The sequence below is a fragment of the Petromyzon marinus genome, chromosome 49, assembly GCF_048934315.1.
Source record: "Petromyzon marinus isolate PM22_M1 ecotype Great Lakes invasive population chromosome 49, UKy_Petmar_22M1.pri1.0, whole genome shotgun sequence".
Lineage (NCBI taxonomy): Eukaryota > Metazoa > Chordata > Hyperoartia > Petromyzontiformes > Petromyzontidae > Petromyzon > Petromyzon marinus.
Window position 1 is genome coordinate 10,726,756 of NC_133715.1, and position 27,710 is coordinate 10,754,465.

General features: G+C 48.5%; 1 protein-coding gene across 2 annotated transcripts in view; it reads left to right on the plus strand.

The window, feature by feature from the left end:
• Nucleotides 1-25,993, plus strand: part of LOC116953056 (extracellular calcium-sensing receptor-like) — an 82,852-nt gene extending 56,859 nt beyond the window's left edge. For both annotated transcript variants that reach the window (XM_032972908.2, XM_032972909.2), the window contains exons 2-9: nt 6,195-6,447; nt 7,425-7,734; nt 8,582-9,088; nt 10,224-10,464; nt 12,959-13,191; nt 14,878-15,108; nt 18,772-18,895; nt 19,968-25,993. In XM_032972908.2, the coding sequence (XP_032828799.2) occupies nt 6,197-6,447; nt 7,425-7,734; nt 8,582-9,088; nt 10,224-10,464; nt 12,959-13,191; nt 14,878-15,108; nt 18,772-18,895; nt 19,968-21,202 (3,132 nt within the window). In that variant the 5' untranslated portion in view covers nt 6,195-6,196 and the 3' untranslated portion in view covers nt 21,203-25,993. The remainder of the gene's footprint in view (nt 1-6,194; nt 6,448-7,424; nt 7,735-8,581; nt 9,089-10,223; nt 10,465-12,958; nt 13,192-14,877; nt 15,109-18,771; nt 18,896-19,967) is intronic.
• The last annotated feature ends 1,717 nt before the right edge of the window (nt 25,994-27,710 follow it).

Consider the following 27,710-nt stretch of genomic DNA (forward strand, 5'->3'; position numbering starts at 1 on the left):
GTCTCCTGCCGAGATATTCCAGCGAACAGTGCAATGCCATCACGCTGCACCCTCCCGGTCTGGCAAGAGGGGTTTAACGTACGCCGCATTGGGTAGCTGTACTTGCTGTAGACTAGGGGGGGTCAAAGTAAAGCCCCCTGTCGTGGAGGAGGGGATGAGGGATCAGATGATTCTCGCTCAAAATTTGCTGAGACCGGGCACTCGCTGCACTTGAGAACCCGGTTGAAACACGGGCGACTGCCCTCATCCAAACGCAGCGGTGCCAGCCTCCAGCTCACTACTCTGAGCTCTGAGCCACCTGGCCACCTTTAAGGCGAGTTGTTGTTGTTTGAGCTGTCTTTCATAGGCTGATGAAGAAACAAAAAGAACGCACGACTATTACAATTACATATTAATTTCCCGAGCTCATCATTCAGATCAGAAATTCACTCAGGTAAAGAGCGAAAGCATCACTCACGGCACATCCATCAAGAAGTCAAGAATAACCCCTCTGGGATGCAATCCTCTGATTGCGGAGAGCAGGTTCACGGCCGTGCGCATTCCTCCCGAAGGATTTATCTTCTGCCACCCGAGGCGAGCTTCTCAGTGCCCTGCGTGCGAGCGAAATTAAACGGCGAGGCGAATGCGCAGCCCTGCACTTGCTGGCTCCCACCCCTGCTGGTGAAGGGTCTCAAACTCGAGACACTAGGGCAAGTCGCCTGGTTCTTAGTGGTTGTTCTAGTGCAGGTGGCCTGGTTCTTAGTGGTTGTTCTAGTGCAGGTGGCCTGGTTCTTAGTGGTTGTTCTAGTGCAGGTGGCCTGGTTCTTAGTGGTTGTTCTATGGTGCAGGTGGCCTGGTTCTTAGTGGTTGTTCTAGTGCAGGTGGCCTGGTTCTTAGTGGTTGTTCTATGGTGCAGGTGGCCGAGTTCTTAGTGGTTGTTCTAGTGCAGGTGGCCTGGTTCTTAGTGGTTGTTCTATGGTGCAGGTAACCGAGTTCTTAGTGGTTGTTCTAGTGCAGGTGGCCGAGTTCTTAGTGGTTGTTCTGGTGCAGGTGGCCGAGTTCTTAGTGGTTGTTCTATGGTGCAGGTAACCGAGTTCTTAGTGGTTGTTCTAGTGCAGGTGGCCTGGTTCTTAGTGGTTGTTCTAGTGCAGGTGGCCGAGTTCTTAGTGGTTGTTCTAGTGCAAGTCGCGTGGTTCTTAGTGGTTGTTCTAGTGCAGGTGGCCTGGTTCTTAGTGGTGGTTCTATGGTGCAGGTGGCCTGGTTCTTAGTGGTTGTTCTAGTGCAGGTCGCCTGGTTCTTAGTGGTTGTTCTATGGTGCAGGTGGCCTGGTTCTTAATGGTTGTTCTAGTGCAGGTGGCCTGGTTCTTAGTGGTTGTTCTAGTGCAGGTGGCCTGGTTCTTAGTGGTTGTTCTAGTGCAAGTCGCCTGGTTCTTAGTGGTTGTTCTAGTGCAGGTGGCCGAGTTCTTAGTGGTTGTTCTAGTGCAGGTGGCCGAGTTCTTAGTGGTTGTTCTATGGTGCAAGTCGCCTGGTTCTTAGTGGTTGTTCTAGTGCAAGTCGCCTGGTTCTAAGTGGTTGTTCTAGTGCAGGTGGCCTGGTTCTTAGTGGTTGTTCTAGTGCAAGTCGCCTGGTTCTTAGTGGTTGTTCTAGTGCAGGTGGCCTGGTTCTTAGAGGTTGTTCTATGGTGCAAGTCGCCTGGTTCTTAGTGGTTGTTCTAGTGCAAGTCGCCTGGTTCTTAGTGGTTGTTCTAGTGCAAGTCGCCTGGTTCTTAGTGGTTGTTCTAGTGCAGGTGGCCTGGTTCTTAGTGGTGGTTCTAGCCCAGGGGTCGGCAGCCTGCGGCTCCGGAGCCGCGTGCTGTGGCTCTGTCAGGACTGCAGTTTCGCGACAGTCATTTATTACGGAGTACCCGTGCTTCTGGTGCTGTTGATGCACTTGGGCTACGCCCATCACCAAACCTTTATAAACAGTTTGCCTTTAGAGGCTGATTCCTTTGCCCGCTGTTTTATTTTATTTCTAACTACGTCACTTTACCGAAAGAGCCAAAGAGTATGACCATCACCTTCTCGTATTCACCACAGTGCACTGCCACTCTTGAAACTTTCAATTGTACCGAATTCTACAAAAAATGTCTCTCCTTGTTATTTTGGCTGCCGAGCCCCGCACTGGAGGAAGCTCTCGAGATGCCCCTAGAGGGTGTTTGGCCTGCTCTTCCACGCCGGCCAGAAGCCTTTGAAGAGGTGGGAGTAACCACGCTTCACCCCACCGCACACAGCCTGCCGATCGACTAACCTTGGGGTAGACATTTACATTGCTGGGTGCGAGGATGTATATGAAACCTGCTCATTGTTTCAGCTACCACGCCGGGAGATAGAATATAACCCTAACTCAGGATTCAAATTCAAGAAAGTTAACCATCACACCACGACAGCATCCTGAAATAAACAAATAACGGTTTGTACAATCCTTGATTCAGATGACATTGAATAATAATGCCCCATTATTTAAAAACCCATATATGGCATTATGTACTGGATAGCAATAACAAACACTAATCTGTATTCTTGAGTCTTTCGGTAAATTCACGTAGATAGATTCGAAGAAAATAACAACCTATCTACTTGACTTTACCGAAAGACCCAAGAATATGAATTTCTGCAGTCGCGACAGCTTTAAGTCAAGATTAAACACTAATCCGCTAAAGCATACGGCGGTATATCAGCTCAGCAGGAGGCCCAGGGTGTCTAATTGTTGACTGTGGGTGTGTTCACCACCTTGCGCGACGTGCATCACTCCCTAAGCAGCCCCGGGGCTTTGAGCGGATCGACTGTCCATGCAGGTGCAACGGCTTAAAACTTGTTGCTGATGCCAGACCGCGTGACGGCTGTGAAAAGAACAAAGTGAGAGGAAGATACAAACATCTTCAATAGAGGCATCGCCGGGGATTAATTTCAGCCGGGTCTGTCTGGGGTGGCGGCTCAGACAATATATCCGCACCCGGCACACCACGTCATGGATGCGTCTCGCATGGCTGTGGCTGCTACTAGTCACGCGCATCGCAATACCAGAGATCCAAAACATGTTCAGTGATTAATGAAGCCCCGTTGATCTCCATTGTTCCACATCGCTTAGATCCACCAACCTCTGTCCTCCCAGGAGTGTGAATAATGGGCACAGCGTGCGGTGTGGCCACTCCCACTCTGCCGAGTTATGTGACCAGCTTGGCAGAGTAAGCTACCGCGAGAGCGGCTCTCTCGAGCTCCGTCTAGGGGAGAGTCTGTGCTCCACCAGCAGTGGCGTCGGCAGGCACTTGCAGGGCTGCACCTTCGTCCATGTACAGGGTGGCCCAAAAGTCAGGACACATAGGGTTATTTCATTCATTTTAATACATGTTAAAAGTGACTGCCATTAACAATTATGTTACGCAGGAATTCTCTTTTAAAATTTAGGATTTTTTTAAAATATTATCGCTCGTCTTCTGTAGCATATATCCTTAAATGTCATCTGAAAAGCAGGAATATAAATATATGTAAGTATCAATAATGACAAGAGATAAATATACACTTAAATAAGTAACAATGAAAAGTTTTAACAACGGTGTTAAAATTAAATAAATTAAATAACCCGATGTGCGTCATGACATTCGGGCCACCCTGTGCGTAGCACAGCCGCCGTGAAAGCTACCAGCAAATCAGTGCTCAGAGCTATTGCGGGGCTGCGCCTTTGCCTGTCCTCGTCCAGTGCCGTGCGTGGGAACCTCTCGGCGTGCGCGTCCTCCCCCCGCCTGTGGCGTTCCGGCCACGCGTGTGGCCGCTGTGGCTCCGCGGGGTTGTTTCGCGTGCCACGTGCGCCCGGGTGCGCCCGCTCGCCTTAGCCTGTCCCGTGGGCTGCCGGTAGTGAATGCGCTTCAGTGGCTTCTAGGTGCGGCCCGCTCGCACAGGTAATTATTATTATACTGGTAGGAACGAAGTTGTAAGCTGAGTGTACCAGCCTGCAATAGATTAATGTGTCCGTCCGTCCCCTTTCAATACTTTAACGAAGTGAAATCTCGTGCTGTTGGGGTGTAAAATCAGCAATAGACAGCGCAGAGACTTGTCCTACCAGCCCACCCTGCAGGGACCTGTTTGTCGTCGTCGTCGATGCTGAGACGCGGCTCTCATTGCTAATGGTGCGGCTCCTTTGTTGCGATGCTGGAACAACTGCTCTACGTAAAGGTTACCGCACTGCGGTTTCATTTATGCTGTCGCACTGTTGTTCTATCAAATTGGACGTTACAACAGTATTAGTTTTAATATAAGTACTGTACTAATACTAATTAATAATAATTATAATAAGTATAATTTGCAGATAACTGATCAGTAAAAACTGTGAATTGATAATTTGACGAAAAAACGTTTAAGTCCTCCACGTTGGAGATGGAGCGATTACATTATCTCAGCGCCGGTGCTTACAGGATCATTATTACATCGCGGTACTACGAGAGATGGTGACAGCTTTGTGGAGGCCTTCATCCAGCAGTGGATGGATCATGGCTTCGGACAATTAGCATTTAAGACACTTTTGCAGATTTACTCTACAAAAGATGTATTTCAAAGGATGGTACTTTGATTAAAAATAAAAAGTAATCATCATCATCACCAGACTGACTGTGAACAAAAGTCAGTGGGCCTGGACGGAACGCGCCACTGAAACTAAACTTTCCGTTTGACCAGGTAAGGCCCACTGAACTACTACATAGCTATTGTTCAGAAGTGACCTGGCCACAAATGATAGCTCAACGACGTGGCTTATTATATGGAAATTTAAAGCAGCCAAATACTCTGAAAGTGTGATGTTGATTCTTAATGTGGAGGGAAAAACCGGACGACCACAGCGAGAATATGCAAACTCCAAATATACAGGCCTCAGGGTTGGAATCGAACCCACGACCTCCTGCATACCAGGCGAGGTAATCAACATCCCGTCGGTGGTCCAGAAGAACGATGGAGCGGCAGCTAAAGGACGAACGTGTGGTAGCGAGATAAATCTAATATTAAAACATGTTAGTGTTTTAATATTAGTGTTTTAATATTAGCTAGTTTTAATATTAGCTAGATAAAGCTAATATTAAAACATGCTAGTGTTTTAATATTAGCTAGATAAAGCTAATATTAAAACATGCTAGTGTTTTAATATTAGCTAGATAAAGCTAATATTAAAACATGCTAGTGTTTTAATATTAGCTAGATAAAGCTAATATTAAAACATGCTAGTAATATTAAAACATGCTCATATTAAAACATGTTAGTGTTTTAATATTAGCTAAATAAAGCTAATATTAAAACATGTTAGTGTTTTAATATTAGCTAGATAAAGCTAATATTAAAACAAATGAGTGACACGTGAGTGTTTTAATATTAGCTAGATAAAGCTAATATTAAGACACGTGAGTGTTTCCTCTCCTGAATTGGTCCTACTAATTATGAGAATAGATAACATCTGCCTTTCATAACATCTCAAGGTGCTTTACAGCAATGACAATGGGATTGCTTTAGGTAGGAAGTGGCTCACCATAGCCACCAGTGGGCCCCGCTCCAGCAGTGAGGAATTACACAACGCCTATGGGCTGGGACCAATCTCAACATTGGACTACCACTGGTGACTTTCCACAAAGTGGTACTATTCATTTGAACAACGCCAACGGGATTGACGGGTTGAGTTGAGAGCCCAGATCGGGAATTGAACTCGTCACTTTTCAAGTGTAAATTGAGGACTCTGCCACAGTGCTCGTAGTGTATGTTCCAAGCAGCTCAGCTGCATTGACAGCCCTGAAACAGATTAGGGAAATCCCATGGGGCATGTCTCATCCCATACTATGTTCGATAATTGAAACATTCAGCAGATATAAAAAGTCAAAGTGGTTTCTGTTTTGAAGAGAAGATGGGACTGTGCTCATTTCCTATGGAAAGCCCGAAGCTAATCGGCAGATCTGACGCACCGTGGATCTCCTTTGTCGACTCGCCGGGTACCTGGCTCCTCGAGAAGTTCCGTGTAACAAATAAACAGCGAGTTGAGTGTCGAGATCACGGACGATGGTCACGATACGCCGTGCCGTGATCGTCGTCATCCTTTGGCGACGATCGACCGCCTGTTAACGCGGCCGGGGGATCGAGACAACTTCTTTACTCAACTTCGAAATTCCGCTCCCCCTTCTTGCCCCCCCTCCCCTCCTCCCTCCTCAGCGATGGCGCTGGCAGCGAAGGAGCGAGCGGTGCTGCTGGCACTGTGCTGGCTCGTGGTGCTGCAGCGTGGGGGCGGCGCGCGTGCCTCCTCCTCCTCCTCGTCGTCGTCGCGCCCCTCCGAGCAGGAGACTCGCACCAAGCCCGCGTGGAAGGACGGCGACCTGAACCTGGGTGGGCTCTTCCCCATCCACTTCGGCGTGCTGAGCCGCGCCGACAGCCTCACGGTGCGACCCGAGGCCGTGGAGTGCGTCCGGTGAGTCCCCTTCGACTCCCCCCCCCCCCCCGCCCCGTTGTGGTCTTCGGAAGCTTCATCATCGATGCCACCATTGCCGTCACCGGCGTCATCATCTCAAAGTCATGGTCTTCGTTAGCAGGGTTGAGCCCGGCTTATTTTTGGATGGGCGACTGCTGTGCATAACAGGTATTATAGGCAGCGTGCGGGCCTGCCTAGCAGAGGGCGGTGCAGTTAAATCCGTAATTGTAGTGTGGTCAAATAATCCCCGCGATGACCAGCACAGCATGGGGAGGCTGTCATCCAGCATTGGATTGACAAAAAGATATGCATACACTCGAAGGCCTGATTTGCCACTTGATATTATCAGGAAGGCTGCTACAGTGGCTCAGAGTAGGGATTATCAGCATAAGGAACTACCACGAGAGTGGACGTATTCATGACAAATTCTATTTTCATGCACCCTAAATTCCTCACGCACAGCATTAGAACAAATTCCTATGAGCAGCTTTCGGACAAACTAAGGTGAGATGGATGTGGAGTGTGCCAAAATAATTCCTGTAACAATGTACAGTGTTCTGGACTATTCTGGCTGAAATTAAGCACTGGGTGTGCATGTACAAGTGAAAAAGGATATATTACAACAGATATGTACTTATTCAAGGGGTACACACTTAATAAACACACACTGCACATCTATTAATTTCATCGGTACATAATTGAGTTGTATAATTTTCACCTTACTACAGCGGTTGAGTTGTTTAAAAGTGTTTACACTCAGCATGGTCTCGTAACGATAAGTAAATAGCTGTAATTGAGTATTGATGGAACGATTCAAGCCTTTATTAAACAACTTCTGGAGTAACAGCAATCGCTACCTTTCAGTAACCACAACCACCATCTTTTTCTACTAATCTGTATCTACTATCTCCCCTTGCAATACGAACACCGCCGCCACCAACTCCACCACCACCACCATCACCTCGGTCGGGTCGCAGGTTCAATTTCCGCGGCCTGCGCTGGATGCTCGCCATGGCCTTCGCCGTCGAAGAGATCAACGCTGACAACTTGCTGCTGCCGGGCCTCAGGCTGGGCTACAAGATGGCCGACACGTGCAACACGGTGTCGAAGGCGCTGGAGGCGACGCTGGGCTTCGTGGCGCGCAACAAGCTGGGAGCCCTGGGCATGGGCGGCGTCTGCAACTGCACGCCGGCGCCGCGCGCCAACACCGTGTCCGTGGTGGGTGCCACCAGCTCCGGGGTCTCCACCGCCGTGGCCAACCTCCTGAGCCTCTTCCGCATCCCGCAGGTTGGTGGCCATGGTTGCCCCCCCTCCCCCTTTCGTTTGAGGTTGCCTCTCCGTTCTTAATCTGGCGCGATGCATCTTCAGGAGGTGAATGTATCCGTGCATATGTACACTGAACTTTTTTCGCACCGTACTTAGCCGACCGTGCAAATCGGAGGTGCCAGGGAAGGATGACAAACTAAACACAGCAACAAAAAACGTCGCAGGTATCGCGATTGCTTGCTCACGCCATTGCTGGCCGAAGGGCCTCCACTCAAGGGAGGTCTGTTGAGGGAATCTTTGGCCAGACATGGTACCCGTTTATACAGATGGGTAGACCAGAGGTGAGGTGATTCAAGAAACTATCCATTGTTTCAACTTCCGTGCTGCGAGAGTGAACCGGTGACTGACAGATTACCGACCGAGTGAGTGTGGATAACTAAAGGTTGGTGGGTCTGATGGAGGGATGGGCTACCATGTAATTGTGTGATCTGGCTGAGCTTACAGTTGTCGAGTGTTGAGCCCCAAAATATATACACTTCCCCACCTTGATTTGCATCTTTAAAAAACTGTTGTGAAGTTGCAGAGATCGGAGGGGGGGTGATGATTAGGGGGTGGAGGGGGCCTTCAGGAAATATTCCATGAGCAATTAAGCCCCGGGTTTTCCGCGTGTGGCCGCCACGGTGGCCAATGCTACCTGCATGCGCCCGTACGCTCCCTGTACATGTGTACACACGCTGAACTTGTTTCGCAGCGAACGTAGCCAGCCGTGCTCGCAACGAGACGGCTGCGCCACGCGTAGCCAGCTGTCTCTGGCGTAGACGGCGCCCTGAAAGCGGAATCGTCACGCCGTGCGTGTGCCCGCCGGCAGGTGAGCTACGCGTCGTCGAGCCGCGTGCTCAGCAACAAGCAGCAGTACCGCTCGTTCATGCGCACCATCCTGAGCGACGAGCAGCAAGCAACGGCGCTCGCCGAGTTGGTGCGCGAGTTCGGCTGGACCTGGGTGGGCCTCATCGCGTCGGACGACGACTACGGGCGGCCGGGCATCGAGCGCTTCCGCGAGGAGACGCTGGAGGACGAGGACGACTGGCCCGGGCGGCGGCGCGGCTACGGCAATGATGACGACAACGAGGAGGAGGTGATCTGCGTTGAATTCTCTGAGACAGTGTCGCTCTACGACCCGCCAGAGCGGATCCACGAGCTGGCCGACATGATCGCGAACGCGACGGCACGGGTCATTGTCGTGTTCGCCAGCGGCACCGACCTGGACCCGCTGATGCGCGAGGTGGCACGGCGCAACCTAACGGGGCGCACTTGGATCGGCAGCGAGGCCTGGGTGAGCTCCTCGCTCATCGCCCGCCCCGAGATCTTCCACGTGGTGAGTTCACAATCGCAGTCAGAATATTTATTTATACTGCAGGAGGAGGAATCCGATGAGCTGCCCTAAAGCTCTTTTTCACAGATGTCCAGTAGGGGCACGGCGTCAGAACGTCGCAACAACGAGTTCGTGGCGAGGTCTCTCGGTGAGTTCGTCACTTCGTGCGTGCGTCCACCGTGCACTTTGCTCTGCTGCCCGTCATGGGAATGTAGAGCTTCATTGCTTGATCTTCGCCAGCAGTAGAGATGAGCACCGCCAATCACGTGATTGGAGCGTGGAGACAGTTTAACGTTTTTCAACATGTTTTTTTGCAAATGTAAACTTTGTTTTGGCATTTATGCCGCGCTTATATTTCTAACTGAAGCGTTTCTCGGTCACTGGCACACCGTAGTAGGCACATGGCTAGTTGCAGACATGTTTTCCTGGTGATGCACTGCTCACTGTGAGAGTTGCGCGTGGAAATGTCCGAGTCCCATGATGTGAAACTGAAGGCATGAACTTATTCAACTGGAATTGGAAAGATAAGCGGTACAAATGTATCCATGGAGAAGAATAAGCTGCAGTTCCTTCACTTTCGGACGTGCGCAGGCAACGTCAGTGCCACGAGGCGACAAAATACATGAATACTCAACATTAAATCATTTCCTTACTAACACGGCATTGACTAGAGGCATAGACACGTGTTCTCTCTTTGTATTATGGCCTGAGTAACCATGGGTGTTGGGGGGGGGCGAACATGGGGTTTCAATGCGGGGGGCCTGTCATTGCAAAAAGGGTTGAGTGGCACCGGTCGAATTGATGGTGAACGTTGTTACCGTGCTGGCTATTTCTAATAACTATATATTTTTATTTACCAGGTAAAGCCCACTGAGCTATATAGATATTTTTCAGAAATGACCTGGCCACAAATGATAGTTCAGCGAAGTGGCTTATCACATGGAAATGTATCGCAGCCAAATACTCTAAACGCGCGATGTTCATTCTAATTCTGGAGGCAAAAACCGGAGGACCCGGAGAAAAATCCACGCGTCCACGGTGAGAACACACAAACTCCGAATATACAGCCGTCAGGGTTGGGATCAAACCCACGACCTCCTGCATAGCAGGTGAGGTAGTTAACATCTCGCCACTGCAGGTGGGCAGCACGCTGGGCTTCGTGCAGAGGCCAGGGCACATCCCGGGCTTCCGCGAGTACCTGCAGAAGGTGCACCCTCAGCGCCACCCGAACAACGTGTTCGTGCGGCAGCTGTGGGAGGCCACCTTCAACTGCACGCTGAAGGCCGAGGCGGCGTCGAGCGACAACTGCACCCAGTCGGGGAACCCCGTCCGCCACGGCGCCAACGAGGACGACGGCTCGTCCGAGAAATGCCCGGAAGGTTCGAGAAACGTTAAAAAAAAGATTTACCTTTTCCCATTCCGATGACGTACATGTGCATCCGGAAGAAAACTTAGGTAAAAAATTACTTTATCTGTACAGAGGCTCCCACAAGGCCATGCGGGAGGGCACGTGAGACAGTTTGGCGCCAGCTATTTTAGAGTGCGGCGGTCATGTCGCTACAGTTCTCTGCGGTGAGTAACAACGTCTTTAAAAACGACGGTACTACGCCTCTCTAAGTAAAATGAACACCGAGCCACTTGCGCATTCCGAGAATGAGAAGTGAATGTGGACACCCGCCCTGCAACTTGCAGACGTCTCAGAATGGGCAATTCAGAGCCATGAGCAGGGTGAGGTCGTCAACTCTGGCCGCTTGAGAATCTCATTTAATTGTGGGCGCCTGCCCAGATTGGAAGCCAGCATGTCAACGTCGCCAACTCAGCGCGGAGACTTCTGAGCCACCCGGAGCCACCTCGGCAATTTTGCTTGTAGCACAGGTTGGGAAAAGTGGCGCGTAAGCGTGGTTTAGGTACAACGCTTTCTAACGTGAACATTTGTACTCGGAAGTAATTCATCTTAGCGTGTGGGGCTGAAATTGCAAATTCGAGTTCGTCGGTGTTTTCGAATGAGGTGAAGTAGAGCAGGATCAATAGTCACAACCCGGTCGCTATCGATCGCGCCAAACACAAAAAAACCTTCACGGTATGTAATTGGGATTTTAACTTAACGTGACAAATTGTAGCTTTTGAGGGCTAAGGCTACCCCTGAATTAAATCATCAAGACACCCACACATCAGCTCTCACTGCGATGCAACGGAGGATTCAATTGCCATTTACTGAACTTGGTTCTTCATTACGTTACATGAAGCTCACAGCAATTTCCATTAAAAACAAGTTAGTTTGCGATTAAAATGCTTGATAGCGGTAATTAAAATAGCGAGCAGCATAGGAACAAAAAAACTAAGTTCTTTGTAAATGTTAATGCCTTTTTGTATGCGCTTAACATTTGCAAAATCTAATAGATTTTTTTATGGGATTAATGAATGTAATTAAAACAAAAATCACGCACACTGATAAGTGTGATGTGTAATAACTTAACAAAAGTAATTATTTAAAAATTGACATTTATATATATATCCCAATTGTGCCCTTGGCACCATGCAGCGAGACGTGTCCTGCAGGAGGCCTGCTCCACTCAGCGCGAGCGGTCAAACGGTCATGTGCACGATACGCTGTCGGGAGGTTGCGGCTTAACATCACTGCGCAAACTGCTCCTGTCCGAGACGACGTTGCTGCAATGTTACTGAACGCAAGGCACCGCACGCCATTTAAACTTAATGCTCAATTCGCGGAACTGTATGGCGACGCCTCATCAAGGGCAAGACCACATTGAATGTGCTGTGTTTAGAGCTGGAAGGATGCAAGTATTATGCACCGTACGTAGCCAACCGTGCTAATCAGAGATGTGGGGGAAGGACAACAAACTAAACACAAAAGGCAGTTGCAAAGAAATACGTTTTCTCTTTAGATTTAAACGTGCATAGCTCCAGTGGCTTCCTAATATCGGAATTAAGTAGATTAATGAACTAAATTTAGTCATTGGATATTTCATTTTTGTGGTCGATTATCCGGGCCCCCTTTAAAAATGGCCTCCCGAAGGCGGGAAACCCCACAAGCCACGGCCAGCGTGATGTGGCTGATGATGCTCATCATCACCTCCCGTCCAGCGGCACATGTGAGAACAGAGGTGAGACTGTTTTTTCCCCAACTATTTTGATGCCATCCGATTAGTCGAGTAATCTAACCCATAATTCGTAGAGGGATCGATTACTTGAATAATTGGCCGGCCCAAGTCTCGTTGAGTTTATTGTTGCTGTAATCAACAATTGTACTTGAGGAGCCAACACATTCACTGGTGACTCAAACCTAGCACCTCAGCAGTGTCAGCTCAGGCGCTTCCACTGACACGGGTAGTCGGAGGCCGCCGAGCCAGAGGCACAGCAGGCGGTGAAGCTGCACCAGAGCCGGAGGGCAGCAGGGGCCCGGATGCTGGACAACGCAGAGTGGGGGGCACTCAGACAGGGGGCTAATATCATGCGCTACTACACCGGGGATAATGACGGCCATGCGATGCTATTGTTTTGAGCCATCTAAGTAAGCAAGGACAGTGAAACCCTTCATGTTGGAGAATGGCCTACCGAAGCGGATATCAAAGAGCTACCACTGAGATCCCTTCAACTGACCTCTGGTTGACACGAGACAGGGCAGAACTGTTTCACCCGCTCTGCATATGACTGACATATTATTGGCAAGACATTCCAATCGATATTCTTTTTTTTATTCTCTGGCTGAGACCATTGACTCACCACACTTGAGAACCCGGTTTAATCACAGGCCTGTATTTGGACCCGGGATCTCAGCGGCCACCACCAACAGCTTAGCGCTCTGACCCTCACGTCAGCAGTGTTTCTCGATGCCGTCTTCACCGTCGCCAGGTGTGAAAGGAGCAGCCAACGCCCCGCGGCCCTTCTGCACCGGCCGTGAGAACATCAGCGCGGTGAAGACGCCGTTCCTCGACTACACGGACCTGCGCATCACCTACAACGTCTACCTGGCCGTGTACGCCATCGCGCACGCGCTGCACGACATGCTCTTCGGCTGCCGCGAGGGCGCTGGCCTCTTCGAGGGCGGCAAGTGCACCAACATCCAGCAGCTGGAGCCATGGCAGGTGTGCGCACAGCCAGGGCCACGGGGACACGCGGCGTCGGGAGTAGCGGTGGTGGTGATGACAGCGGTGGTGGTGGTGGCGGCGGTGGTGGCGATGACGGTGATGGTGATGACGGCGGTGGTGGTGATGACGGCGGTGGTGGTGGTGATGACGGTGGTGGTGATGACGGCGGTGGTGGTGATGACGGCGGTGGTGGTGGTGATGACGGTGGTGGTGATGACGGCGGTGGTGGTGATGACGGCGGTGGTGGTGGCGGCGGTGGTGGTGATGACGGTGGTGGTGATGACGGTGGTGGTGATGACGGCGGTGGTGGTGATGACGGCGGTGGTGGTGGTGATGACGGTGGTGGTGATGACGGCGGTGGTGGTGATGACGGCGGTGGTGGTGGCGGCGGTGGTGGTGATGACGGCGGTGGTGGTGATGACGGCGGTGGTGGTGATGATGGCGGTGGTGGTGATGACGGCGGTGGTGGTGGCGGCGGTGGTGGTGATGACGGTGGTGGTGATGACGGCGGTGGTGGTGATGACGGTGGTGGTGATGACGGCGGTGGTGGTGATGACGGCGGTGGTGGTGGTGATGACGGTGGTGGTGGTGATGACGGCGGTGGTGGTGATGACGGCGGTGGTGGTGATGACGGCGGTGGTGGTGATGACGGTGGTGGTGATGACGGCGGTGGTGGTGATGACGGCGGTGGTGGTGATGACGGCGGTGGTGGTGATGACGGCGGTGGTGGTGGTGATGACGGTGGTGGTGATGACGGCGGTGGTGGTGATGACGGCGGTGGTGGTGGCGGCGGTGGTGGTGATGACGGCGGTGGTGGTGATGACGGCGGTGGTGGTGGTGATGACGGTGGTGGTGATGATGGTGGTGGTGATGACGGTGGTGATGACGGCGGTGGTGGTGATGACGGCGGTGGTGGTGGCGGCGGTGGTGGTGGCGGCGGTGGTGGTGGCGGCGGTGGTGGTGATGACGGTGGTGGTGATGACGGCGGTGGTGGTGATGACGGCGGTGGTGGTGGTGGTGATGACGGTGGTGGTGATGACGGTGGTGGTGATGACGGCGGCGGTGGTGGTGGCGGCGGTGGTGGTGGTGATGACGGTGGTGGTGATGACGGCGGTGGTGGTGATGACAGCGGTGGTGGTGGCGGCGGCGGCGGTGTGGAGCGGTCGTGGTAGCGGTTGGCGCGCTGCGCTGCGGAGCTGACGGCCCAGGTTCCATTCCTGCTCACGGCCACAACACCGGTGATGATTATCTGGACCGGTCCTGGGCCTCCCCTAGGTCGACTCGGCCTCAAATGAGTACCTGGTGCGGTGTGTAAACATCGCCACTGGGGATACAAAGGCGGCCGGGGTGGTGCTGGCCACCCACCCCTTCGTGTGCCGTGCGAGCCTTCATAGCTGCTACTCGCTAACAGCACTTGCTCAAGGCAGCGGTGTTTGACGAACATGTTGACGATTTGGTTAATTGCGCTGCTTGTGCACCACTGACTAGACAGCAGGCTCGCCAAGTAGTTTGTTTAACAGCGATGGTCACCATGAGTTTTTGTTTCGCGCGCTCCTACGCACCGGAGCGTCTCAGAGCACTTTGCCAGGGCACCCCCAGTGGCAGCCAACCCCTGTGGGCACACGGTCGGTCACCTTCGTGGACACCCCGTACGTAACGAATCGCGATCTCCCTACGACGCAGCTCCTGCGCTACCTGCAAGTGGTGCGATTCCGAAACAACAAGGGCGAGGAGGTGCAGTTTGACGAGAAGGGCGACCCCAGGGGTGGGTACAGCCTCGTCAACTGGCAGCAGTCGCCCAAGGACGGCTCCGTGCAGCTGGTGGAGGTGGGCAGCTATGATGGGCGCAAGCCCTCGGGCCAGCGCCTCGTGGTGGACAAGTCGCGCATCGTGTGGCACAACCACAAGAACGCGGTGAGGACGCCGTGTCTCCCCTGGGGGGGCTGGTGGTGGCTGTGGGTGGTGGTGGTGGCTATGGGTGTGACTGGTGATGGCAATGAGTGTGGCTGGTGATGGCTATGGGTGTGGTTGGTGATGGCTGTGGGTGTGGCTGGTGGTGGCTGTGGGTGGTGGTGGCTGTGGGTGTGGCTGGTGGTGGCTGTGGGTGTGGCTGGTGGTGGCTGTGGGTGGTGGTGGCTGTGGGTGTGGATGGTGGTGGCTCTGGGTGTGGCTGGTGGTGGCTGTGGGTGTGGCTGGTGGTGGCTGTGGGTGGTGGTGGCTGTGGGTGTGGTTGGTGGTGGCTGTGGGTGTGGCTGGTGGTGGCTGTGGCTGGTGATGGCTGTGGGTGTGGTTGGTGATGGCTGTGGGTGTGGTTGGTAATGGCTGTGGGTGTGGTTGGTGATGGCAATGAGTGTGGTTGGTGATGGATCTGAGTGAGGCTGGTGATGGCTGTGGGTGTGGCTGGTGATGGCTATGGGAGTGGCTGGTGATGGCTATGGGTGTGGCTGGTGATGGCTATGGGTTTGCCTGGTGATGGCTGTGGGTGTGGCTGGTGATGGTTGTGGGTGTGGCTGGTAATGGCTATGGGTGTGTGGTGATGGCTATGGGTGTGGCTGGTGATGGCTGTGGCTGGTAATGGCTGTGGCTGGTGATGGCTGTGGGTGTGGCTGATGATGACTATGGGTGTGGCTGATGATGGCTATGGGTGTGGCTGATGATGGCTATGGGTGTGGCTGGTGATGGCTGTGGGAGTGGCTGGTGATGGCTATGGGTGTGATTGGTGATGGCTGTGGCTGGTGATGGCTATGGGAGTGGCTGGTGATGGCTATGGGTGTGGCTTGTGATGGTTGTGGGTGTGGTTGGTGATAGCTCTGGGTGTGGTTGGTGATAGCTCTGGGTGTGGCTGGTGATGGCTGTGGGAGTGGCTGGTGATGGCTATGGGTGTGATTGGTGATGGCTGTGGCTGGTGATGACTATGGGTGTGGCTGGTGATGGCTGTGGGAGTGGCTGGTGATGGCTATGGGTGTGGCTGGTGATGGTTGTGGGTGTGGTTGGTGATAGCAGTGGGTGGTGATGGCTGTGGGAAACTCAAACACAATCGTCAATAACACCGTGGCCTTAAAAATGAAAACCATATAATAGGTGACATTTCAGGCAATGGTCATACTTCATCACACTTAAAGAAGGGCATCGTGCATGAAAGGCATGTGTTATGAAGAAGGTCCATTGTCTAAAACGTCACCTATTATATTTTTTTTCATTTAAGGCGACAGTAAGGCCCACTGAGCTATATAGCTCCGTTTCATAAACGAACTTGCCACAAATTATAGGTGAACGAAGTGGCTTATTACGTGGAAATGTATAGCAGCCAAATACACTAAATGCATGTTTATAAATGTGGAGGGGAAAACCGGAGGACCCGGACAGAAATCCACACAACCACGGGGAGCACATGAAAACTCCAAATATACAGCAGCAGGCGTCACGGTTTGGATCGAACCCACGACCTCCTGCATACCGGGCGAGGTAGTTAACATCTCGCCATTGCAGTCGCCCCTTATGATAATATTGCTAAAATAATAACATTGTTTTAAATATTTGTAAAAGCAAGCTGAACGAACTTTCGGTGGGTATGCTTAGCTTCATTAAAATGTCAGCAATTGGCACAAGAAACCCGTTTTCTATCTCCAACGTTTGAAATAAAGTTCAACTGTTTGCATTGTCAATCTGAACCGATTCACATGCAAATGTGACTCGCATTCACATGCAAATTACAGTCGCCATTTACGTGTTAATCAGTTGATAAGCACAATGTGTTCAAGGCTGCTCGACTGAGGCCTTTTTATAAAGTATCTCTGGGGACTCGAGGCGTTTGGAAAAGCAGAATATATTTTAAAGGTTTCCTAACGTGTCACTGGGAATAGCTCATGAACTGGGCAGTTCCATGATTTCGGACCAACACTTCAGCCACTTTAACAATACGGGTAAACGTCAGTCTCATCATGCAGTGGCTTTGTTACTTGACGGCAGTAATTTGTCCACATTTTTTTGATGAGGGAAAAATCCCCAGAAAATACCGCCATGTCAGAAATATGCAAGGCAAATGTACTCTAAAAAAACATTTGGGATGGTGCATTCAGTTTCGTGTTTGCGTGTCAATAGCATTGCTGTATTTCATAAATGAGTTATTTTAACACGTAGGGTTTCGTGATAAATTAGTAATGTTTAAAAAAACTCTAATATCTCTAAAACTTACACACCTTGTGTATAATAATAGTTATAAGGCACCCTTAAACAATGGATTTCCGAGTGCCAGCGTTATAATGGAAGTAAACAAATCAGATTATTAGTCACCGGGGATAGAGAGACTCGAGAGAGAGATGGGGACCTTGAGATAGAGAGAGAGAGGGGCCGTGCTGGACAGGTGGTGAGGGCTTCAGCCGGGACTTCAGTCTCCAGGGACTGCGAGTTCCTCACCTCCGAGGGCAGGGAACTCCAGAGCCTGGGCGCCGTGCGGACAAAATCCCGGCAGGGATCACAGAGGAGGATCGGAGCCTGGACCACGGTCACGCCGAGTCGGGCACGCTCGGTGGACCTCGGAGATCTCGGTGGAGCGTGTGGGCCCCATCAACTCCTGGATGTATCGTGGAGCAAGCCCCATTTAATCCCTTAAACACATTTTTATGATTGGGGCGATTTTGAAACGAGTTCACTGTGAGGTTTCCTAATTTTTGTAAATGTCCAGCTGCATTCTCTCATTCATCGCCACCAACAACAGTGTCTTTATTTTTGATCTTTTCACGATTGTTGAGTGTTGGGCCAAAAAACAGCACCGTTGGAAGTATAATAGTATAACAGTGCGTGCATTTATTGATTTGAGCAAGGGATACAGTAGAGAGACAAGTGCTGTGATCTGCAGTGTGGTGGTTGAACACAGTAAAGATGTGAGACAAAGCAGTCAGTCTGGTAGACTGACTGCTTACCATGGGTGGATGATTCAGAGTTAAGTTCATCGGAACAGTAGCCCAGATCGTCGCATTAGAAGAGTGGTGATAAGGATGTGACTGACCACTCGTGTGCAAGTGGCTGTGGTGAACCAATGGGTGCTGGATCATCAATCAACTTGCTGTTGAATTCCGTCATGCACAGCGAAGTAGGAACTGGGTGTTCCATACACAGATGTGGTCCATGCCAACACCAGACAGGTCTGGATAAGCGACCAGCCCAATATATGCTCGTGGGTTTGTGAGTGAACACAGCAACCGTGTAGCGTGACCTTGTTTAAAGGCCGGGGGCAGGGAGGAACAGTCTAAAACTCAGGCAGGGCATGGCGGGGTCAATGTTACACCAACTCTAAACAAACGTTAATCGCCAAACAGCGCGAATCACGATACGATCTGCTTGTATCTATCGTGCGCTCTGCTCCAGCTCTCATCCACTCTGTGTACTAGGCAAGGCAATGGAGTCCATCGCTGAATTGACTGTACAAATTTAGAAAGGGGGGGAACTTAACCTACATACACTTCCCTCCACCCCACGCCCCGTTGCCACCCATGCTACTGAGCTGCAATGCGGGCATCTGAAACGTTGTTCCACAGGAACTCAAATTCCGTGTCTGTGTTGTCTTGTGCTTGAAAGATACCCACGTCCGTCTGCACCCAGCCGTGCGCTCCGGGGACGCGCAAGGGCATCCTGGAAGGGGAGCAGGTGTGCTGCTTCGAGTGCATTTCCTGTGCAGAAGGAGAGTACAACAACGAATCCGGTATGCTGCTCTGCGCCAGGGCCCATGCGCCAATAGTTCCTCCTTCGCACGAAGGGTCAACCCCGCAGAGCGGTAGCACAATGGGCGACTGGGGATAATTTGTCGGGCCAATAAAGCTACGGAGTCCGCACCTTCGATTAGCACGGTTGATTAATAAGAATAATTTTTACCCTTTCTGGCAATGCAACAGGTGTTGAGATGTTCAAACACCAAATAGAATCCTTTAGCAATGAATTAAGTCTGCATGAACAACATGTACTTGTAGTGAACACGCAAACAAACATGCTCTGAAAATATATCCAAGTCACGTAGGTAAATATAAAAAAATAAAATAAATGAAAACAACTAATTTAAATCACGATGTTTCGGGCGCAACACAAGCGTCCGTCATCAGGTGGGAAAGCGTGGCCTACTGCATCGGACGCTTGTGCTGCACCAGAAATGTCGTGATTTAATTTAGTTGTTTTCATTTATTTTATTTTTTACCTACGTGACTTTACCGAAAAAACCAAAGAGTATGAATCCTTGCAGTCACGAAAGCTTCAAATCTAGAATATATCCACTGATTGGCCTACTACACCAGAGGGCCTAGTCTCACCAGTGTCAGACCAGAGCATGCCAAAAGGCGAACAGCACAAAGGCAATCATGCCATTATCAGGGCATTTGTATAGCTCAGGATGAGCAGCTACACAATGGGACCTTTTTTTCCAGTATCAAAGTATGAAAAAATAAGAATAGGTTTCACCCTTTCTGGCAGTGGTGAGTGCCTTTTGAATCCAGTGACCTGAATATGCTTCCGAGCCACGGCTAAAACCAGTGGCGCGTAAAATATGAACAGATCCTGGACTGCCGTCCTTCACCAATCCTCACTGGCCAGCGCAGTGAACTGCGATCAAACAACCTCCGTGATCAATACAATGTGAGGAGTCTTCATCCAGCAGTGGAGTGACAAAAGGCTGTATCATTGTAACAATGTTATTTAAACAAATGGCGTTACATTGACTGACAAAGAGACGTTTGTCTCCCCGTAGTTATTTTTGTTCGAAATCATCCTCCGTGCGTTCACTCCAGATGCCAACAGCTGCCTCGGGTGCCCCGAAGATTCCTGGCCGTCGGCGAACCACACGATGTGCGTCCCCAAGCGGGAGGAGTACCTGTCGTGGCGAGAGCCCTTCGGCGTGTGCCTGGCGTTCGTCGGCTGCCTCGGCGCCGTGCTCACACTCAGCGTGGCCGCCGTCTTCGTCAAGCACCGCGGCACGGCCATCGTGAAGGCCACCAACGTCGAGCTCTCCTACCTGCTCTTCTTCTCGCTCTTCTGCTGCTTCCTGAGCTCGCTCTTCTTCATCGGCAAGCCGAGCACGGTCGCCTGCAAGCTGCGCCAGCCCACGTTCGGCATCAGCTTCGTCCTGTGCGTCTCGTGCGTCCTCGTCAAGACCCACCGCGTCCTCCAGGTGTTCGAGTCGCAGATCCCCGGCCGCGGCGGCGTGCGCAAACTGCTGGGCCTCGACCACCAGCTGCTGCTCGTCTTCCTCTTCACGCTCGTGCAAGTCGTCATCTGCGCCGTGTGGCTCTACACGGCGCCGCCCACCTTCGAGGAGGACGACACGTTCAAGAACGACGTCATCTACCTGTCCTGCGACGAGGGCTCGCAACTCGCGCTGGGCTTCGTCATCGGCTACACGTGCCTGCTCGCCGGCGTCTGCTTCCTGTTCGCGTTCCGCGCGCGTAAGCTGCCCGAGAACTTCAACGAGGCCAAGTTCATCACGTTCAGCATGCTGGTGTTCTTCATCGTTTGGCTCTCGTTCATCCCGGCCTACGTGAGCTCGCAGGGCAAGTTCGTGGCCGCCGTCGAGGTGATCGCCATCCTGGTGTCCAGCTTCGGGCTCCTGAGCTGCATCTTCTTCCACAAGTGCTACATCATCCTGCTCAAGCCCGAGCGCAACACGCCCGAGGAGGTGCGCTGCAGCACGGCCGCCCACTCCTTCAAGACGGCGGCGCGCGTCAACCTCCACACGGCGTCGAGCATCGGCAGCGGCGGCAGCGCGGGCAGCATGAACGCCAAGTACGACCACCACCATCACCACCACCATCACCACCCAGTGCGGGCGTCCACGCTCACCGTGCTCAGCGTGGGCGTCGAGAAGGGCCTCAAGAACTCGCAGGAAATGGAGGCCGACGCGGAACCGCTGGCGCGCACCTCGAAGGGCACGCGCCATGCAAACAACTGTAAGGACGGCGGCGAGGTGAACGTCCGTATACCCGGGAAGGAGCTGGCGTCCAGCATGTCTTCGTCCATGCTCACTTAAAGCTCGGGAGGTTAGACACCCACGTAGTGCGGGATTTGAGGACCTGAAGCCTGCTTTTCCCATCCTTTTTGTGGATGATAGAGATCCTTTGACACCATCGGCAGAAGTGATCCTTTGCGGGTTTGGCGTTGTGGTACGTTTGGTTCTACCGGGAGCGTAACGAGTTAATCTCTCACACGTCTTAAAGGGTGCTCTCTCATTCCATGCTACACTGCACTATATACGAAGTATAATATATATACGAGTACAAAAGTGTACTGAAGTGAAATAAATGTAAACTATTTAAATGCGTTTGTTTTTTTTAAACAGTCTGGATAGATTGTTTTTGCATTGTTTTCATTTCACGTGTCGGGAACATCTTTTTGCTGCCTTACAGCAGAAAATAAAATGTCCAAATGTGCTTTGAAAAATAAACAGCATAATATTAAATTGCGTATTAAAGGTTAACACACAAATGCTACCACTCGTGCATTCTATTTAACGAGGGATAATTAACCGCTGGTCAGAGTTTGAGCTGATGGCTCTGCATCGTGGCTGGTAACCGCTTGACCTTGCATCATACCGGGGAGGGAATGAATAAAAATTATTTGTGTTCTTGCTGAGCATCGTCACACTTCAAGCAGCACTTAAATGTCCTGTTGAACGTATTAAATATCTTTCTTTGTCACTCTGAACGCTGTATTATGTCAAGTTGACTGCGTTCCAATTCCAGGAAGAGCTCAGGGCTCTCTCTGAACTGATGTCGTGAGTGGGCCACAGATTTGCAATTCAATTCCTTGAGTACAGTGTGTTTACCTTGAGGCATTTGAGAAAGATTATCACGATACACGCGCCACTGAGAGCCAGGTGCGATGCAAGACTCGAAATGGAGAGCGCATTTTGACCGGAACGGAGCCTCTTTAACAAGTTTGCCATGACGCAGTTTAATAATTTAGGAAAACAGCTGCGATGGAATTTATGAAGTGTATCAGGAACATAATAAATTCTGCATACCTGCTAAGGCGTAAAGTTAAAATAACATTGTGTTTTGTTTATTTAATTGTTGAGGTTAGGCTGTTGTAAACGAGAAACAAAAAGTCATAATAAAAACTGTTTTAAGGACTGCTCATTTTGTAATGTAAGCAAGTACCGTATTTAATTACCGTATTTAACATAAAATAAACTTATCACATATCTCTTCATACTCTGGGGTCCATAAAAAATGATTACGTAGTATAACTTACAATGAACCAACACCCATTTACAGGCAGCGGTTGTAGTAATAATGAAATCTACTCAAAACATCCCCAAGGTAGTTGATCAGAATTCATATTTTGTCGATGAATTATTTTAGAAGTAGACTCTTCTTTAAAAGAAGTGGTGTGAGACATTAATTGTAGGGCTGCCCTTGTATCTGTTACCTTGCTCTTAAAAAAAATAAAAAAACTGCTACCTTTGCAAGCACCGATTGACCCTGGGAACATCACGATCCATTTGGAAGTATAATTTACAGATACGGTCTCTACATGACACTTACCAGAGCCCGATAAAACATTCAGCCCACAGGCGTGCTGGGCGTGCTTTGTTCCTTCAAATCTGTGCTTACAAAACCCCCAGAGTGTGCCTTTTAGATTATTTTACTCTCAGTGGACATCGATGTTTCACACTTAAATGCCCACTGTGGTTTTTGGTCTTTCCCCAAAGCTGTTTTCCTCGAGAATGTGTTTCTGCTCTTAAGTTGGAGACCGGTGGATTTCTTTGTTGTTTTATTCGGCCCTGGTAGCTCTCGAGCGTACAAACTGATCTTCAATTGTTTAAAATGTTTCACTCTAAAACGGTTTTTCATATTAATAACAATTATATTTTTGTTGTCGGTGATTTTAACAGTTGGCCCTCGTTACTGCCAGTCTCGTGGTGTGCACTTTGCAAAGTGCGGTGTTTCTTTCTGCTAATGTTCACATTAAGATGCTGTATATTTAATACCCTAGTGTTAAATGCTAATTGTCAGAATAACCCGTTAATATTTGTTAATAATTAAAGGAATGACTCGTAGCTATCAAAGTGCATGTTAAAATGCAGCGACATTGTACAGTATGTAGCTAATATAACGAATTAGAATCTGTAGTCATTATCTGTGTTTAAAAAAAAGTGATTATGAAGGTTTTGATAATCACGTTAATCGTGTTCATTATGCGTTTAAGCCTGCACATATTGGGCTGAATGTTAATTATATATAGGTGAGTTTCAACCTAAATACAACTGAATGGAGCATTGCACAATAGGGGCAATTGAATTTCAATTCAGTACACTGTTGCGCTTGATATGCGGGCTGTAAAACTTCATACACACAGTGATTCCGATTACGTAGAGCCACTTACTGGATGCAGGTCTGTCGGTTGGCACTAGTCGAGCTATACACTCGGATAACTTCTTAAGCATGCTTTTTCTATAAATGTTTATGTACATGCTGATGTTGTTGTTCTGCCTATACCTTTATAGGCAATTCTGAGAAATGTGTGCTGTTCTCATTAGTAATTGGCTGCCTGCACTGTGTTGGTGTTCCTTGGCCAGGCGATGAATGATCCACTCTAATAAAAACATCAGTGTACAGTGCATCATGTTCGGCCATGTGAAGGCCTGTTTATTGATTCTCTTTAATTGGGAGACATCAGTGATACATCGTGCGATTTCAACTGGACATCTGTGAAAATTTGTTTTTTGCTCATCGGATTCCTCCAGTATTAAAAAATATTCTGATTCTGATATGAGATCCACAATAAATCTATTGTGTTGGTAATTATTGTGACGTCACTAATATATTTGTCCTTAACATTTTATTTCCTGGCAAAATGTCTGAAATTAACTCAACGATGAAAGTTGTAAATAAATAGCAATTTTACATTAAATGAGTGCTTTGCAAAATGTTTCCGAGGTAGTTCATGGCATTGGAATTAAATTACGTTATAATATTAAAAGTGTATTCAATTGTTTATTGAATAACTGAGAGCATGTGTCTTTTATAAGCATTGCAAAACGGAGTAATAATTATAAATATTTTCCCATAATAGAGGTCTTTGGGTTAGATCACGTAAATATATAAATGTGTCGTTAAAACCTGCCACCACCCGACACAGCCAACTGGTAAGGGTTACGTTTGGTGAATTGCAATTGAGCAAACTGCAATTATTTGTACTCGAATTATAGCAAAGCACAAAAACAATAAAATAAATATGTGAAAAATAAATTTGATATTGTATCATATTGTGAAAACTGATATTGTGGCAACCCTCGTGTGCAGTGTGTCATGTGAGGCAGCCTGAAGGCTGAGATATGCGATGCATTTGCAGTGCAATTGATGGGATGCGATCCAATCGAAGTCTATTGCATCCTTATCCACACATCATTATTGCAACATGTGGGTATGTATGTGTATGAATGCATGTACGTGTGTATGCGTGCATGCATGCATGTATTTGTGTTCGGTGACATACATCTGAACCGGTCCTGGGCCTACCCTAGGTCGACTCAGCCTCAAATGGGTACCTGGTGCGAATTTTAAACATCTGCGTTGCAGAAACAAAGGCGGCCGGACGTGGTTCTGACCACCTAACCTTTCATATGCCGTGCTGTTAAAAACACTTGCTCCAATATGTCTGTTAAAGGCTATACTGTGGATATTCGTCTTGTCCTGCATGCTTGTAAGTGTAAGTACACGTGTGTGTATATATAGATGTTATATTTCTCACTCCCACCATCCTTTGTGGCTGTACTGCACTTGATTGCATTGCACTCGGGTCAATGGCATTTCATCTCGGAAAATGGCTCGCAAAGCGATAGGGCTTCTAATCTAGCGCAATCTGATCTCCCACCCATAAATTTAATCGAAACTGCATAGTGTATCTTTCTAGACATTTAAACCACTCTTGCTGTTTAATCCATCCGTGGATGTTGTTGTTGTTCATGGTTCGGGCTGCAAATCCCCAGAGACTGATAAAACTACCGCTATCTGGAAAAACAGTTAAGGAGAACATGCAATTGTATCTTCAGACGCTTTCATGCATGTACCATACCTGTAGAAACAAATGCACCACAACCATTGATAGCACATTATGGCAAATGACAGTATTTTTCTGTACGGCTAATTGCTCATGTTGAAATACTGAGTGCAATACTGTAAGGGGTAGCTGATGTGAGCCAATAAATGTTTTATACAAAGTGCCGTACATTCTAAACTACATCTTATCAATGTCACCGTAGCTTTTCTTCGTTCACATGCTTTTTTTTTAATTGAGCAAGACATGCATTATAAATCATGTACATTATTCAAGAAGCCATTTAATAACCGCATTTAATTATTCAAAATTCCCAATTTCAAGACGAGACTGCTCTCTGTGGTTTGCTATACACAATAATGGCGTTTTATATTGTATATAGAGTCTATAGATGAGGATGATGTTGATGATCGTTAACTCTTGGCTATGCTGGCACTTATAGTCATGTTTTCTCATTGCATGTTTGGATCAAGGAAATATATTTAATCCACACAGCACACAAAACTGACTTACAAAAGGACATGTATATTTGAGCGGATAAACCATAAAGTTGAATCAAAACAACTTTTCTATACTGTCATGAAAAGTGTAATCACAACTGTGTTTGTCTTTTAACTCGTAACATTTATATATATGTGTGTATAGGGCAATGCAGCATGATATCAACATATATATAAAAAATACAGTACTGAATTCTACGTGCCGTATATTGTGCCTGATGTATATGTACTATGGTAGACAATAAAATGTTTTAATTCTTTTTCTGTGTTTGCTTCATTTACATTGATATAATCTAAATAAATTGGAACCAGCTGTCAGATACAAATTTGCTGACCGATTCACCAAATGCCCCAATTGTTGAATGATGCTTCAATCAATGTTCTATTCGATAAGGGACTCAAAACTAATTTGAATTAGCCATAAACCTCCTCCAGCTAAACGTGGAGTTGGATCAACCTTGGACCAAGCACATGGCAACTCTGACTCAACGTTGCATGTTCACGGGGCTGTAACTCGGGGTTTCTGCTCTGATGTTGTATTCTCTTCCTTGCTCTACATTGTTTATTGTTTATTTTTGTCGTTTTGGTGACCCGGGTCACTCTTTCAGTGACACGCTCATCCTGGTTCCTCGAGTTATCTCGCACGGTTAAACATCATCAGCTAAACTCGAGTTGGGGTGAAACTATGCCACAGCGATTCGTTCATGAGGCTATCCACAAATACAAGCACAGAGACAATTTCAACCGAGAAGATGGATTCTGGCTTAGCAATCATTGGAAAGATTTGATAAACCATTTCAGGTCTTAATTGATTGTTCACGCTTACAGTGGCTTTCAGACAACATACATTAATTTTTCGTCTCCCCCCTCCACTTTTCAGAACATAGATGGACTAGTCCTTCTAAATAAACTGCCAAATCGCTGCGCGTGGCGCTGACGTTTTTTTTATAAATAAATACACCGTTTAAAAATAAATAAATTAATGCAAACCGACACACCTGATGACGACCGTTTGTGTTATGGTCGAAACGTCGTGAGAATTTGTATTGTTTTATATATTTTTTATTATTTTATTGTTTCCCTTCAACGTGACTTTACCGAAAGAGCTAAGAATATGCCACAGCGGTTTTGTGAACTGCGTTGAGAAACGGTTCCTTGCTATGGTTAACATCACTAAGTTCAAAACATATTTGAGTGAAAAGATATCTTGGACAAATACATGCCAGAGCACAGTAGTTACATGATCATATCCTGTTAATTTCCAGGTAAAATAATTACTATAGGAATATATATATAATATATATTTTTAAACAAGATAGAACACATCAATATTGCTGTTTTATCAGTATTGGCGTTGGGATTGTTTGACTATACTTCATCACGCTGGTCAATAAAGATTGGGGTGGGGAAGCGGGTGGTTAAAATATCACTTGCCCCTGATGTTAGCCGCGACTGAAAATCAAACTCAGGTATTCAGGTTCCTCGTACCCTAGAATTGAATGTGCTGCAACAATGTAATCCAATTATTTTATATCAACCATTAGGGGCCGTCCATAAATGACGTCACACACCTAGGGGGGGGGAGGTGGGTCAGACATTTGTGACGATGTGTGACGAGGGGGGGAGGGGGGAGTTTCAGAAATGTGACGTCACATCAAAATGCGCAACTTTAAATATAAACAACACGTTCTACTTAAATTTTGATTCAAAGCTTTCGTGACTGCAGGGATTCATATTATTGGTTCTTTCGGTAAAGTCACGTAGAAGGGAAACAATAAAATAATAAAAATATGAAACAATAAAATTCTCACGACGTTTCGACTGCAACACAAGCAATCATCATCAGGTGTTTCCCTTCTACGTGACTTTACCGAAAGAACCAAGAATACGTTCTACTTAATTAAATATAATTGTTATAACAACACTACGGTAATTGTGATTAATTTTCATGAATAACTATTTGATTATTTAAATTTA